The 14,777-nt window shown below is 46.4% G+C and overlaps 1 protein-coding gene across 1 annotated transcript in view; it reads right to left on the minus strand.

The window, feature by feature from the left end:
• Positions 1–141: 141 nt before the first annotated feature.
• The window catches only part of LOC122885285 (titin-like), a 208,217-nt gene continuing 193,581 nt past the window's right edge, over positions 142–14,777 (minus strand). Inside the window, exons 243-258 of the mRNA XM_044216151.1 lie at positions 14,467–14,754; positions 13,980–14,279; positions 13,573–13,875; positions 13,116–13,418; positions 12,423–13,007; positions 12,028–12,330; positions 11,500–11,799; positions 10,798–11,373; positions 10,392–10,697; positions 9,614–10,219; positions 4,429–9,527; positions 4,151–4,307; positions 3,553–4,043; positions 3,251–3,404; positions 2,667–2,987; positions 142–1,501 (exon numbers count right to left, since the gene is read on the minus strand). Coding sequence (XP_044072086.1) covers positions 1,209–1,501; positions 2,667–2,987; positions 3,251–3,404; positions 3,553–4,043; positions 4,151–4,307; positions 4,429–9,527; positions 9,614–10,219; positions 10,392–10,697; positions 10,798–11,373; positions 11,500–11,799; positions 12,028–12,330; positions 12,423–13,007; positions 13,116–13,418; positions 13,573–13,875; positions 13,980–14,279; positions 14,467–14,754 — 10,385 coding nt within the window. The 3' untranslated portion in view covers positions 142–1,208. The remainder of the gene's footprint in view (positions 1,502–2,666; positions 2,988–3,250; positions 3,405–3,552; positions 4,044–4,150; positions 4,308–4,428; positions 9,528–9,613; positions 10,220–10,391; positions 10,698–10,797; positions 11,374–11,499; positions 11,800–12,027; positions 12,331–12,422; positions 13,008–13,115; positions 13,419–13,572; positions 13,876–13,979; positions 14,280–14,466; positions 14,755–14,777) is intronic.

Genomic DNA, 14,777 nt, shown 5'->3' on the forward strand with positions numbered 1-14,777 from the left:
TTGTCGCGGTCAGCCATGTTGTTTGTTTACGTTTGTCGTTGTGCACTTCGGTATTGTGGTTGATTAAAAGTACTTAGAGACCATCCATACAAGACTCCATGAAAACACACCAAAGACACAATAAACAGGAGAGAACGTGTGTAGTGCTGAAATCATGCTTTATTAAATCAGTAATGCATAAAACTCAAGGAGGATGAAATATAGTTCTACATCGACAGATCAATTAAATCAAAGTGCAGGGTAAAACATGTCTGCTTTTCTTTTCACTCACAGGAGATGGAGTCACTGTGGTGAATGAAGAAGACCCCGACTACTGACAAGGTGAAATAACTAAAAGCTACAAACACTCGCACTCCAACACACAAACACATTAGCTAACTATCCTCCAAGAGACGGCGCTGCTTCTGCACAGCAGAGCTGACTTTGACTTTCTGTTCATTTATGGCCAGGAGATGTTACATTTTAAGAAGCCAGTCCAGCCGTCCTGTGCCAGAAACAGCGCTCTTTATTAAAATGATCTAAACGCTGAGAGTGCAGGCCGCTCGCACTCTGAGCTGGTCATCAAATCATGGTGGTATGACACAGTCAGTCTGAGCACAAGGCCGGTTCATGCTGCTTACATGAGGGTAATGCAAACAGCACTCAGGGTCTTACGCTCATGGTACAACTCATAGGAAACTGTAATATCTCACGCACAGACGCGTGTCCAAAACAATAACTTTGTCTTTTTGTTTGTGGTTCATAACGTCAACAGGGAGCCTCTCTACCTGTTGAGGCAATCTTAAGACTTCAACTTATCGTTGAGGCACAGAGTTTAGTTTCTCGGTTTGACAGGGTATTCGTTCCTGGTGAAACTTTCTCCTGTTAAAACTTTTGTTCTTTTGTTTCAGGTAATATTATTGTCATAAATAACAATGCATACATTTCCCATAACCGTTAAATTCGGCTATATACATTATGTACATGTCACAGAAAAGTGGTTCAAAAATCCTAAGTCATAATTGTCCAATATGGCACATTTTATAACAACTTTAGACTTTAGTCTAGTTTGGCATAAATTAATGTCAAGTTTGGTACAAAAATAGTTCATATTTACAAGAACAGAAATCCAGATCTTTATCAAGTATTATTGTTGCTAATTTACTAAATCAAAAGGTTCTGGATGAGGGACACGGGGGATATAAATTAACTTTTTTTACTTTTTTTTTTTACATGGACCGAATGTGAACGTTGACAGTTGCGGAGTCGGAGCCGAGCTCGTTGGACAGTTGGAGGGTATACGCTCCGGCGTCGCCCTCGTTCACCGCAGAGATCATGAGAGTGGAGAGGTCGGCGGTGTTCTCCACGTGGTACCGCTTGTCCCCGCTGGGGAGGGTCCGACCCGAGCGGACCCACTGAACAGAGGGTGCGGGGTCTCCGGAGAACACCCCCGCCACAGTCAGGGACTTCCCCGGCTCAACGCTGACGTTCTGCGGAAGAGCTTCAATCTTTGGTGGAGCGCCTGTTAAGGAAGAGAGGAACAAGGTCAGTGATGAAGGTTTTACATTTGTTAAAAAATGCATGACTCTGATATATGATTACATAATAGTTACAGAAATAAGCCACAATTTTTTAAGTCAAAACCCAGGCGGATGGTGTGAAATCAATCAATGTGGTTTGGACATTTTTTTAATATCCCTATAGATTCTTGATAAGAAAAATGCTTTGTATGGTGTACAAGGAAGTAGATTTTTAACCTTTTTTACTCTATTTACCCCAACCAGACAAATATGGCAGCTGGAATAAGAACTTATCTACTTGCTCATCTTCTACCCAAACATAAAGTTATCTGTCATTTATCTACATTAATGTTATGCACCCCTCAAGGAGGTATATAGACATAGTTACACATGTAAGAAAACAAAAAGAAACAGAAATAAAGTGAGTGGACAGCAACACCTTTTGCCTTATATTTTAAATTAATTAGCTAGACTGGTTGCTAAATGAACAATGCGTTAACACGGTTTATTGGGGCTACTACAACTTCTATGGTGCTACACTGCTAATATGATAGCTTCTTTCATTTTAGACTCTCCAGGTCTCCATTCCCTCAAATTTCAGCACTGGCAAGACGGCTTGCAATTGGTCGACTGGGCAAATTTGCAAAGTTGACCAAAGTTTAACTCTCCATGGAAGTTCCAAACAGATTTCCTCTGCCTCGAGGAGAGCAAATCAATTCACTTTCATTTAAATACATTTATTTCAGTCCAAAATTAGAGCACCCTTCGAGTCCCAGCTTGTGAAAAGAGCTGCTTTACTGTGGAATTGACTGATTATTTTTCACACTGGCAGTAAAGAAGAGGCTTTCAGGGTTTCTGAAAACCAGCAATGTGTTTTACTTTTCCACCTTTCACGTCTGTTTATTTTTGATAAAAATAGTGGCTTATTTTTTGTAACTGGAATGTAATCATCAATACAAAAGTCTCAAATGTCAGCTGATGATTACGTGAGAGGAACAAACTGAGTCTCGTCTTTAAACAAGCAGGACTTCATCTCACATCACATTCGTCTTTACATCCCGTCTTTACTCACAAAGATGCTCAGATCATTCAAGGCCCACCTCCTGTTATTCTGAATTTAAGTGCAAGTTACCGAAAGATTTAGGCAACTTGTAAAATGCATCTCACCTCTTTTAACCCCTGTGGTGAGAGCCCTCAGCGAGGAGGAGGCCTCGACATGCGAGTAAGCAGACATTTCCATCATTTGGCTGCTGGAGCTCATGGAAACCATTGACTCAGCCATCATGGCAGACATGCTAGTCGCAGACGTGCTCTCAAATGCATACTCGGCAGCAGCAGAGCGGGAGCTGCTGCTGTAACTGCCAGCCTGCATGGAAGCTGCTTCCATACGAACTGATGAGGCCGATAAACTTTTCTGCATGCTGGCAGCAGCGGCAGTAGAAGCTCTTTGTTCCACAATAATCATTTTTGTTGGTTCTTCAGCAAGAGCTGCGAGAATGCAAATGACAAGCACATGGTTCATATCACAATGAGCAGTACAGTATAGTGTATGCATACACAGTGTAAGCTGGGGTGCTCAAATGCCTTTTTTGTATTTCCATTTCAGGGTTTAAATATTGAAATTGTTTGATGTTTGCTTTGGTGCAATCTAAGTCTCATTTTTCATCACAAATTTTAGTATCCAAGCCAATTAAATACACTGAGACACAGTGTGTTTAATTGTGTTTAGTTGAAATGCAGTGCAAACTTACTGAGGACGTTGAGGAACGTTGTTGCAGAGCACTGTCCAAACTGATTTTTGGCTTTTATTGTGTATTTCCCACTGTCTGCAACTGTGGCTTCACATATCTCCAGAGTGAACACATTCTTAGAACGGCTCAGTCTAATGTTTGATGTGACAGATATCTGCAAAGAGAAGAGAGAGAGTGTTGTGTATGTTAGCTGCACAGGTTTCTATTGATTAATTAATACCTTAAAAATAGTCTGAAGACCACTGCAACGAATATTTTGTCTTTATTATGAAGAAAATAACCTTCCAGAGAAAACTACTTACAATCATGTTGTCTTTCAACCACTCCACTTCAGGGGAAGGCTCTCCTGCAATTTCACATGTGAATTCAACATTTTGTCCCTCGTTCACATTCTGGGACCTGGGCTGCACCAGGAAGTGGGGTGCATCTGAGCGCTTGGCCATGACCGCGGTTTCAAACTGACACCGGACCAGGCCTCGCTCTGTTTGAGCCTGACATGTGATGATCCCCTGCTCGCTCTGGCTGACCGACCTGATGGTTAGGGTCTGGTCATTTCCAGACACTCCGTATTTGTATTGCTCTGAGTTGACCAGTTCCACCCCATTCAGGATCCACCTGATGCCAGAGGCCCCGGGGATGTTGGCCCTCAGAGTCAGAGACTGGCCCTCTGTAATGGACATCTGGCTGTGGGAGGACTTGACCTCCTTTACAGAGGACAGGACCTCCTCATGAACCATTTCCTTTTTCATGACTCCCTCAGAGATTTCAGCTTTTGTTTTGGAGCTTTTTGAGCCTAAAACAAAAAATAAATTTAAGAGTTTATGGTAGGAAACAGTCTGAATGTTTTTAGCTGCAGTAATAAAGGACAATTATTGTTTTCACCAGTAGGTGTTCTCTTACCTCGTACAGTGACTGTGCAGGTTGTTGACACTGCTCCAGCACTGTTGGTAGCAGTGCACTTGTACACCCCGCTATCAGAGACCTCCAATTCATAGATCTCAAGATAAGCTGAGCCATACTCCTCAAAGATTTCATACTTCCCACCCTGAGACAGAGCCTGTCAATCAGGAAAATATGATTCAGTTACTAACCAACGCAAATATGTCACTTTTTCCATTCCTTTGTCTGTAAATAATTGAAATGAAAAGTAGAATAGTTTAAGTATTAAAATATGTTACCTTTTCATCCTTCATCCATGAGATTGCAGGTTTGGGCTCTCCTGTCAACTTCACTGAGAGTTTGACAATAGAGTCAGAGACTGCAGTGACGTCGCTCAGCCCAACAGAGAAAGACGGCTTCTTTTCAAGAGTTGGTGACATCACTCTTTTTGGTGACTTGATTGGAGAAGTCACTCGTTCCTTCTCAGATGGAGTTGGGGATTTGGGAGTAGGGGACTTTGGTGTTGGGGATTTTGGTGTTGGGGATTTTGGTGAGACCGGAGACTTGACTCTCTGAGGTGACTTGATTGGCTCAGGGGACTTGACTCTCTGAGGAGATTTGACTGGTTCAGGGGACTTGGCAAGAGGGGACTTGGCCTCTGGAGAGGTGACTCTGGGAGGGGCAACTACTTTCTCCTTGGACTCAGACTTACGGATGGTCAGAGTGAAATAGGCCTCTTGTTTACCTCCAGCATTTTCCACCAGCACAGTGTAGCTGCCTTCATCCGACATCTCAACAGCAGAGATCTCAAAGTGGGAGTTGTACTGAGTAGAGACAACATGGTGACGGGAAGACGAACTAACAATTGCTCCTTCATGCAGCCAGGTGATAGAAGGTGCTGGGTCACCATCCACTTCACAGTCAAACCTGGCAAGGTTTCCCTCCTCTACAGTCAGGGACTGTGGCTTGGTCAGGATCTTGGCAGGAACACTAGGCTTCTCCCTTGGCTTCTCAACAACAGTAGTGGACTCTTTCACAGTTTTAGTCACAGTTTCCTTCCCTGTTGTTTTAGAAGATGAGACGTGATATACCTCTGTTCTGGTCATCTCTGGCAGATGGGAGGATGGAGGCTCCTCATCTTTGCGGAGTGAAGAGAAGGCAGCATATTCTGCTCCTGCTACATCCAATGTGGCATAGTCAGAAGTTTCTCCTTTGTCGTTCCTGCAGACCACACGGTAAGTGCCGGCATCTTCAGTCACACAGTTGATGATCTGGAGAGTCAGAACCCCACTGATGTTAGTCATGTGGTATTTGTTACTCTGGTGGATCTCTTTTCCATTGTGGAACCACGTGACCTCAGGCTCTGGTTTGGCCTGGACATTCAGGGTGAATCTTGTGCTGGAGCCATAGGGTACGCGATGAGATCGCATCCTGATGGTAATACGTGGGGCGTGGTCAAGGCTGAAGGGAGCCTGTGTCACCACCTCAACCTTCCTCTCCACTGATCTTCTCTCTGTTCTCAGAGCCTGCTTTCTCTCCTCATATCTGGACGCAAAGTCAACTTTTGGAAGGGTCACTTCTGTCTTGACAGCCTTTCCTGGGGTAGGAGATCTCCTCTCGGGTTCAGGCATTGGGAGCTTCTTGATTGGTTTAGGAATATACTCTGAGGTAAAACCTGTCAGGTGCTCAGATTCAATGCCCTCAGAGACGGTTGCAACAGTGACAGTTGTTTCCTTTTTCAAGGTTCGAGTTTTCTCCTCAAACTCCATGCGTTTCAGTTCACTCTTGTAAGAGGAGATTCTCTGAGCAGTTTTGTGTGGGCGCAGCAGCTCCTGATCTTCTCTCTCTTCATACACTCTCTGCTTCTGTCTTGGCGCTTTGTATGTGGCTTTGTCGTGACGCTGGCGGAGGTCAACAAAGCTTGGGCCAGCCTCATATTTAGATGGAATTCTGTAGGAGTCATATCTATGGATGTGTTCTCCCTCTTCGTCATCACTGTAGACTCTTCTAGGAGACGAGGGACGCAGGGCAGACAGCTCGAAGCGAACTGGGCTGAGGCTAGGTGGAGAAGCTGAGTAGCCAAGCTCCAGCTCTTCCTCCAGACGAAGCCTTTCCTCCTCAGTTCTCTTCATTGTAAGGTATTCACCCACAGGCAGCAGCAGCTCCTCATCTGACAGGTCGCCCAGGGACCTCCTCCTGATCCTGTGATAGGCCTCCATTTCAGGGGAAGGAGTGCGGTGTCTTGCAGGCCTCACAGTCTCCAAGTCATCTTGAGTCATGGATGAGATGCGCCACTTAGGCTTATACTGGTCCTTGATCCTAATAGGCACCTCATAGAACTGCTCCCACCTGGAGAGGCGAATGCGCTTCATCCTCTTCTGCTTGATTTTCTCCATAGGCTCAGGGAACTCATATTGATCCCGCAGCTTCTTGTACCATTTCATGTCAGAGAGTGGCTTGAAGTGTTTTATTTCCATGTCTTCCTCAAGAACAGCTGGATTAATGACACGAGGAGTGGGAACGACATAGGGCATACGCAGCCTCTTCTCATCTGCCCGCTTCTTTCTCTCCTCTTGTTCTTTCTGTATCTCAGCCTCAGTCTTCTCACCCTTCTTGGTTGTCACAGCAGGTTTGAACATGGTGGCTGCCTCCCTCACAGCTTGTACTGCTGCAGGTGGCAGAGGTGTAACAACAGTGCCAGACAAAATTTGAGACAGCCTCACCTTTTTGTCTAATTCATCCTTCCTAGCTATCTTTTCTTTCTCCTTGTCACTGGGCTCATATTCCTTCTTTACATGAGTGACACGTTCTACTTTGAGCATGGCCTGGCAACTGGCAGATCCAGCAGAGTTGGTTGCAGTAACTCTGTAAATGCCAGAGTCCTCGGGGAGAGTGTCTCTCACATGAAGGATGAAGTAATCCAGACCCTCATGGACAAGCTCAATAGATGGTCCAAAGGCCAAAGGCATGCCATCCTTCTCCCACTTCAGTGTGGGATGGCCGGATACTCTAATCTCAAAGCGCACATTCTGGCCCTCCCTGCACTCGACATTTGCAAGCAGGCGTTTAAACATGGGCCTCAGGGTGAGGTCTGCTGGTTTAGGTCGAGGAACAACAGTAAGACGAGCCTTGCAACTATCATCACCATACCTGTTACGGGCCACAACGCTGTACTCAGCATCATCCTTATCCTCAAGGTTGTGGATAATCAGCTGGTACAGGCCCTTGTCGCTGATGAAGGTGTATTTCCTGTCATCATGTCCAGGAATGAGCTTCTGTCCAGATTTGTGCCAGATGACACGAGGCTCAGGGTGAACAGTGATGGTGACACCAAAGCGCACATCCTCACCAATATAGGCTGTATGGTTCACCAGAGGAAGGGTGAACTCTGGTGGCTTCTGAAGCATTCTGGCAGTGTCAACTCTGCGCTTTGTTTTCTTGACCACACGGGTGGTGAAGAAGTCGCGATAAGATCTAACACTGTTGATAAACAGCTCTGCGTAGGCACTGTCCTCACCATACTCATTCACAACCTTGCATCTGTAAGTGCCATCATCTGCTCTTGTGACCCTGTTGATGGTGATAACAGCCAGGCCATCCTCATATTCAATTTCATATTTATCACCAGCTTCAAGTTGCCTGACGCCACAGTACCATGTCACTTCAGTAGTACTATCATAGTTTTCAATGTTGCAGATGAATTTCACACTGTCTCCCTCATTCACCACTGCGTGGCCAATCTGGCCTCCAACAGGGCCGTTTTCAAATGGAGCAATCTTCACCTTGGCGACAAACACACCACGCTGGGACCTGATGGAGCCGCCGCTGGCCACACGGGCTGCAGAGACGACAGTGTTCCACTCTTTCCTCACCATTGTCTGGTAATATCTCTTGTGCCTGCCGGTTGGGATCGCTCTGGTGCTAATCTCTTCTGTAGGCTTTGTCAACCAAGGATGTGCCAGAGCCTCAGCAGCAGTCATACGGTGCTTACGTTCCTTTGTCATTAGGCGGTCTGTGAAGTCTAATGACTCGACACTGACTTGCTTGAAGGACTCATCATCATAGCTGTAGGCCGCATTGGAGATATTGTCAATCATCTGTTGGTTGGTTTCTGCTGTGAATGGATTAAGGCCACTGAGAAGCACATAGGCAAGGACACCAACAGACCACATGTCAGTCACAGAGCTAACCATGTCACACTGGTGGATCTCAGGGGCGGCGTACTCTGCAGTGGTATACTGAATCTTGATTTGGTCTCCAGGAGTCAGGTGCCTGGACTGGCCCAACTCAATAATTTTCACATTAGAGCTGGTTCTAGTTGTGTACACAATGTTCTCAGGTCTGATATCAAAGTGTCCATAGCTCTGAGCGTGCAGGAACTCGAGAGCTGAGCAGATCTGCCTGATGTAGTTGACAATCTCACGCTCATTAAGCTCAAACTCAGCTGTGTTGAGGCGCTCAAAGATGTCAACACCAGAGATGAAGTCATAGATCATCACCAGCTCCTCAGGACTGTCAAAAGACTCATGAAGAAGGAGGTAGTTAGTGTGTTTGGCCAGATTCAGTGTTGCAATTTCCTTCTTGACTATTGTTTGATCTGCGCCTCTTACTTTGACAAATTTAGCCATGTAGGTCTTCTCAGAGCTGATGTCAACACAGCGGTGGACAATGCCAAACTGACCTCTGCTCAATTCCTCTGCAATGGCATATTTGTTGTGCAGATTCTTAGCATCGGAGTGTTGAGCCTTGCCCCTGGGGACATGTCCAGTATCGTCAACCTCCCTATCATAGAGCAGAATTCTCGATTTGTCCTCCTTGGTCATGACAGGTCCGCTGGTCTCAGATGGAGCACTCTGTCCAAACTTGTTCTCAGCGATGACTCTGAACTGATAACCAGTTCCTCCAAACAGGTTTATAATGGTGTAGTGGGTGTCACGGGACTGGGCAACACGCTGCCACCTCTCAGCAGTGGTGGGGCACTTCTCAATGATGTAGCTGATGACCCTGCTGCCACCGTCATTTGCTGGGGCCATCCAGTTCAGGGTGACTGAGTCTCTAGAGATGTCACTGGCTTTGACACCACGTGGAGGATCAGGCACGTCAGCTACATCCAGCTCCACTGTCTGCTGGTCAATGCCAAATCTGTTCTTGGCACAGACAATGTAGAAACCAGCATCCTTCTTCTCCACTCCATTGGGGAACACCAAAGAAGTGAATGATCTGGTGACAATGACCTGGTAGTGGCCATTGCTGTCAATGAGATCTTGTCCCTTCTGCCATGTGATGACAGGATCTGGTTTGCCACCGAAAGGAATCTTGATATTGACCACTTCTCCACGCAGGGCAGGGATAGCTTCCTTGTCCTTCAGGTTCTTTGGCAGGTGGATCTTGGCAGGGACTAGAAATTAAGGAAATTGTTTAAGTGAGATGTCATGTTTTATTAGAATATACATGTTCAATATGTTAACATTAGTATGAGCTTACTTTCAACATCCAGAGAGACTGTAGCACAGATGGAGCCTCCTTGATTGGTGGCCCTGATCTGGTACACAGTGGAGTCTTCCTCATCAGCCTCGGTGATGACCAGCTGGTGGTAACCTCCCTTGAACTCCTGGATCTTGATCTTCTTTCCATCAGAGTGAATCTCCTTTCCTCTTCTGAACCATTTAATCACAGGCTTGGGCTGTCCTGTGATCTTGCACACAAGGGTAGCATTGCTCTTGTACTTGACACTCATGTTCCTCAGTTCTTCCTTGAAGGCAGGAGCACGGATCTCGACTGCTGTGGTTGGAACGAATGGAGCGGTCTCCTCACTGTAGTCACTCTGTCCTCCAAGGTTCTCGCACTTCACACGGAAGATGTACTCAACGCCCTCGGTCAGACGCTTGACGGAGAACACCGTCTGTTTAATCTCGTCTGTGGTCACCGGAGTCCATTCACTCCATTCCTTCTTGTCCTTCTTGTGCTTCTTCTCAAGGCAATAGCTCTTGATCTTGGAGCCGCCATCGCTGAGTGGAGGCTTCCAGGAAACCACACAGGAGTCCTTCGTGATTCCAGAAACAACTGGCGACAGAGGTGGTGATGGTTTCTCTGTGGACAGGAATTTATAAATCAGAAAACAATGTAAGTACTTTTCCACAGTGTACCTGGGTGTCTCTTTAAATGTAAATTGATGTATTACAGTATTAGAGTTCTATGCTTACTTTGTTACACATGAATTTATGAAGTACTTAAACATAAATTGATATTCGATTAAACGTACCCAGTTGGCTCTTGATAAGGATAGGTGAAGTGAGCTCCAGTGGCTCGCTGTTGCCATAGCGATTCTGGGCGTACACACGGAAGAAGTATCCAGCGCTGTCTATAAGGTTTGGCACACGGCAAGATGTGCCATTGATGGATGACGACACCAGTTCCCACTCGGTGCCCTCCTTGTCCTCACGCTTCTCCACAATGTAGTTGGTGATCATGCAGCCTCCGTCGTCCTTGGGAGGCTTCCAGCTGATGATGACGGAGTTCTTCAGGAGGGCATCCAACACAATGGGACCCTGAGGCATATCAGGTTTGTCTGGAAACAGAGGTATTAGATATTAATTATAATCTAATAATATCACCTTTAAAAATCCATGCTTTGTTGCACTGACTGCAGTAAATTTACATGAACATACCATAAATTTCAACATTGAATGCAGTGTCAGCCCTGCCGAAGTGGTTGTGCAGTCTGATCCTGTATTTGCCTCCATGGACTCTGCGCTGCACGTTCTTGATGATCAGGTGTGTGTAGTGCTCGGTGGTCTCAATACTGATGTCCTCTGTGTTCTCCAGGGTCTTTGCACCATGCAGCCACAAGATCTTTGGCTCAGGACGGCCGATGTAGACGGCATGGATGCGCAGAGTGGTTCCCAGGCCAGCGTAGTATGTTTCCTTCAGCGGGTAGTCGGGATGGAAGGACGAAGCAGCCTCTAATACCAGGATGCCTGTGGTCTCGGCTTCTCCGGCATCGTTGATGGCCTTGCAGGTGTACTCTCCCTCATCCTCCTGCTGGTCGGTCATGATGGACAGGGAGTGGTTGCGGCCGTCAGAGCTCATCTCGTACTTGCGGGACTCAACAATCTCCTTGCCAGCATGATACCACTTGATGTCAGGGACAGGTCTGCCAATAATCTGGCACTTCATGACAGCAGGCTGGCCAAGCTTGGCAGTTACTTCATCCATTTCCTTTCTCAGGCTTGGTTTAGTTTCAACTGTACAAACGAAACAATGAGGTATATTTAGGAAACACATGTATTATGTTTAGTAAAGCCTCACAGTGAAGTCACTCTGGACAAGCAAGTAAATAATTTTCACACAGTATATTTCAGTGTACTCACCACTCAGTTTGGTCTTGATGCACGTGGCAGTCCTACGAGGTCTACTCATTCCTGTCTCATTCTCAGCAAACACTCTGAACTCGTACTCTGTGGCCTCAGATAGTCCAGGCATGGTTAACTCCTTTTCCTTCAGTCTCTGCTTGTTGCACTTCTTCCAGGTGCTCTCGATGGACTTCCTGTACTCTACCCAGTAGCCCAGGACCTCCTTTCCACCATCACACTCTGGAGCTTGCCAGCGGATGGTAATGAAGTTGTTTGTCACATTCACTGTGTCGATCTCGCCTGGTTGGCTTGGCTTGTCTGAAAGAAACAAAAAAACAAGTTAGCTTAATTAGCAGTTGTTTTTGTGACTTACTTACCAACAGTAACCACTGCATCTTTTTTAATTCTGGTTTTGTCTTTAAAACTCTGACTAATTGATTAGATTTCACATCTGATTGTCCTATGTCCATTAAACTTCCATCAACTATAATAATTACGGTGCTATTAATTATCAGTAATGACATTTTATTAGGAGAGGAGACTCACCGAATGGATCCTTGCATGTGACTGGGTCCGACATAGGACCAGCCTCGCTCTCACCGATGTTGTTGACAGCAACAATGCGGAACTGGTAGTCTGCGTCAGGGGTGAGTCCAGGCAGAGTAAACATGGTAGAGTTGATCTTGGTCTGGTGGCGGGACCACGTCTCATTGGACACCACCTTGTACTCAACAAAGTAGCCAGTGATAGCAGAACCACCATCGTCCTTTGGTCTGGACCAGGCTAATGCCACAGAGCTCTTTGTGACGTCCATGATCTCTGGAGGGGTGCTTGAAGGCTCAGGGGGACCTAGTTTGAAAAACACAAATTATTTTTAAGTCATTACTGAATGATCTCATATTGTTCCAAGACACTTAAGACAGAAGAATTGGAGTACTTACAGAGAGGAGTCTTGGGTACCAGTGGCTGCTCTGACTTCAGAGAGGAGCTGACACCGAAGGAGTTTTCAGCCGTGACCTTGAATTGGTACTCTGTTCCCTCCTTCAGGCCCTTGACAACCAGCTGAGTGTCAGTCACTCTAGAGTCCACGGTGTACCAGGCGTTTCTGGCTGCCTCACGTCTTTCTATGATGTAACCCAGGATTTCTGAGCCACCGTCGTCTGTGGGCACCTTCCAAGACACCTTGACAGAATTGGCCTGGATCTCCTCAAAGAACATTGGTCCCTCTGGAGCGCTTGGGCGCCCGATGACCTTCACTTTTATTTGGGCCTTCTTCTTGCCAACCTTATTCTCCAGCAGGAGGTCGTACACACCAGAGTCGCTTCTCTCGGCTCCCTTGATCACCAGCTCGCTGGCGTCCTCAGTGGAGGCAATCATGGCCTTGGTGGAGACTGCACCGCCATCCTTCGACCACTTGCAGGTTGGGTGAGGTTTACCCTTGATGGGCACAGAGAGTCTAACCACTCCCCCCTGGCGGACCACGTACATGTCTTTGTATTTGAGCTCCAGGTCATAGTCAGGAGATTCTGGAGAACAATGATAGTTAAAAAAGTCATTTTTCTTTTATCTTAGTTTTAAACATATGCAAATGTGTCTTAGTGCAGGTGTAGATAATGTAACCTCTGCCTCCTTACCAAGCATCTCAGTCACAGTGACAGTTCCAGGAACTTCAGCAGGCTCTCCGGAGCCGCCGGCATTGCAGGCCATCACACGGAATTTGAACTCCTCTCCTTGTGGCATGTTGGTCAGCGTGTACTCGCAGATTAGAGATGGTGTGGTGTTGCACTTGATCCAGGCCATGGTGCCCACCTTCTGCATCTCAATCAGGTAACCGTCCACCCTTGCATCTCCCTCATCATCAGGAGCACTCCAAGCCAGCGACACGGAGGACTTGGTGGTATCGGTAATTCTCGGGTTCTGAGGACAGCCAGGTGGATCTGAGCAGGCAAGACAAGCATGTCAGTATTTCTAGCTGCTGCTTCAAAAGATATGAGTCTGTACTTGTTCTTTTAAGACTTTCGATGTCACCCACTGTAACTCACTGTAAAAATCTCATATATAAATAACACAGTTTTTTCAAAATTCACTTACCGATTGGATCTGTTGCCACTGCTGGTTTGGATGGCAGACTTGGTTTGCTCAGTCCTCTGGCATTGATGGCGGTGATTCTGTGTTCGTACTCCAGGCCCTCGATCAGTTCTGTCGACCTGTATCTGGTCATGGTGACAGGGTTCTTGTTGGCACGCACCCATCTGTCCGACCTGACTTCTTTACGCTCGATAATGTATCCAGAAACCTCAAGGCCGCCGTCTTCATCTGGCGGGTTCCAGGCCACGGTCATGCCATCACGAGAAACATCAAAGATGGTTGGACGGCCAGGAGGTCCAGACACATCTGTGGAGGAGGGGAAACATCTTACTATACTTCTGTTGACGTAATTCTGTCTATATAGTAATATCGGCTTTATGTGTAACCTTAAAAAAAGCCAGAAGTCTTACTGTTCAAGCTCCTGCAGATGACGATCTCAGACTGCAGGAACTCTCCAGTGCCGTAGCGATTAATGGCAGCTGCACGGAAGACATACTCATCTCCCTCAATCAGGTTCTCAAACTTGAAGGTTGGTCGGCTAACGGAGTCGCAGACAGGCACCCAGCCAGGTCTGTGAGCATCACGCTGCTCCACCACGTAGCCACTGATGGGAGCTCCACCATCTCTGACAGGAGGTTCCCAGCTGCAGGTGACGGTGGTGGCATCAATTTCATCAAACCTGATGGGTCCCTTTGGTTCATCAGGTTTAGCTGGTAAAAGGGAATTAACAGAATTAATGGTTACAGCCAACTTGATTGTTAATCAAATAATTGGCATTGATTGCCTGTAATATTGTCAATTTATAAATGAATCAACTTGACTTTATTGTAACCTGCTCTTGACAAGAACAGCAATAAATAATAAAACTAAAATAACAAATGAGGGATGGTTTCTTACAGAGGATGATGACCTTGATGACTTCTGTGATAACACCAATGGCATTCTTCACCTCCAGGGAGTAGTCACCAGTGTCGTCAATGGTGGTGTTAGACACGGTCAGTTTAGAGAACTTGCCAGTGCTCTTGATCTTGACACGGTCTGTGATTTTTATTTTATTATCGCTGAAGTACCAGGAGCAGATGGGAGGAGGCCTGCCGATTATGGGCAGGTCCAGCTCCAGAGTCTTGCCGGCCAGGATGTTGACAACCTTCTGAGGAATACTGGAGAAGTCCACTACAGGCATTACTGGAAAGGAAAAAGGGAGATAC

This window comes from Siniperca chuatsi, linkage group LG12 (assembly GCF_020085105.1).
Source record: "Siniperca chuatsi isolate FFG_IHB_CAS linkage group LG12, ASM2008510v1, whole genome shotgun sequence".
NCBI classification, from domain to species: domain Eukaryota; kingdom Metazoa; phylum Chordata; class Actinopteri; order Centrarchiformes; family Sinipercidae; genus Siniperca; species Siniperca chuatsi.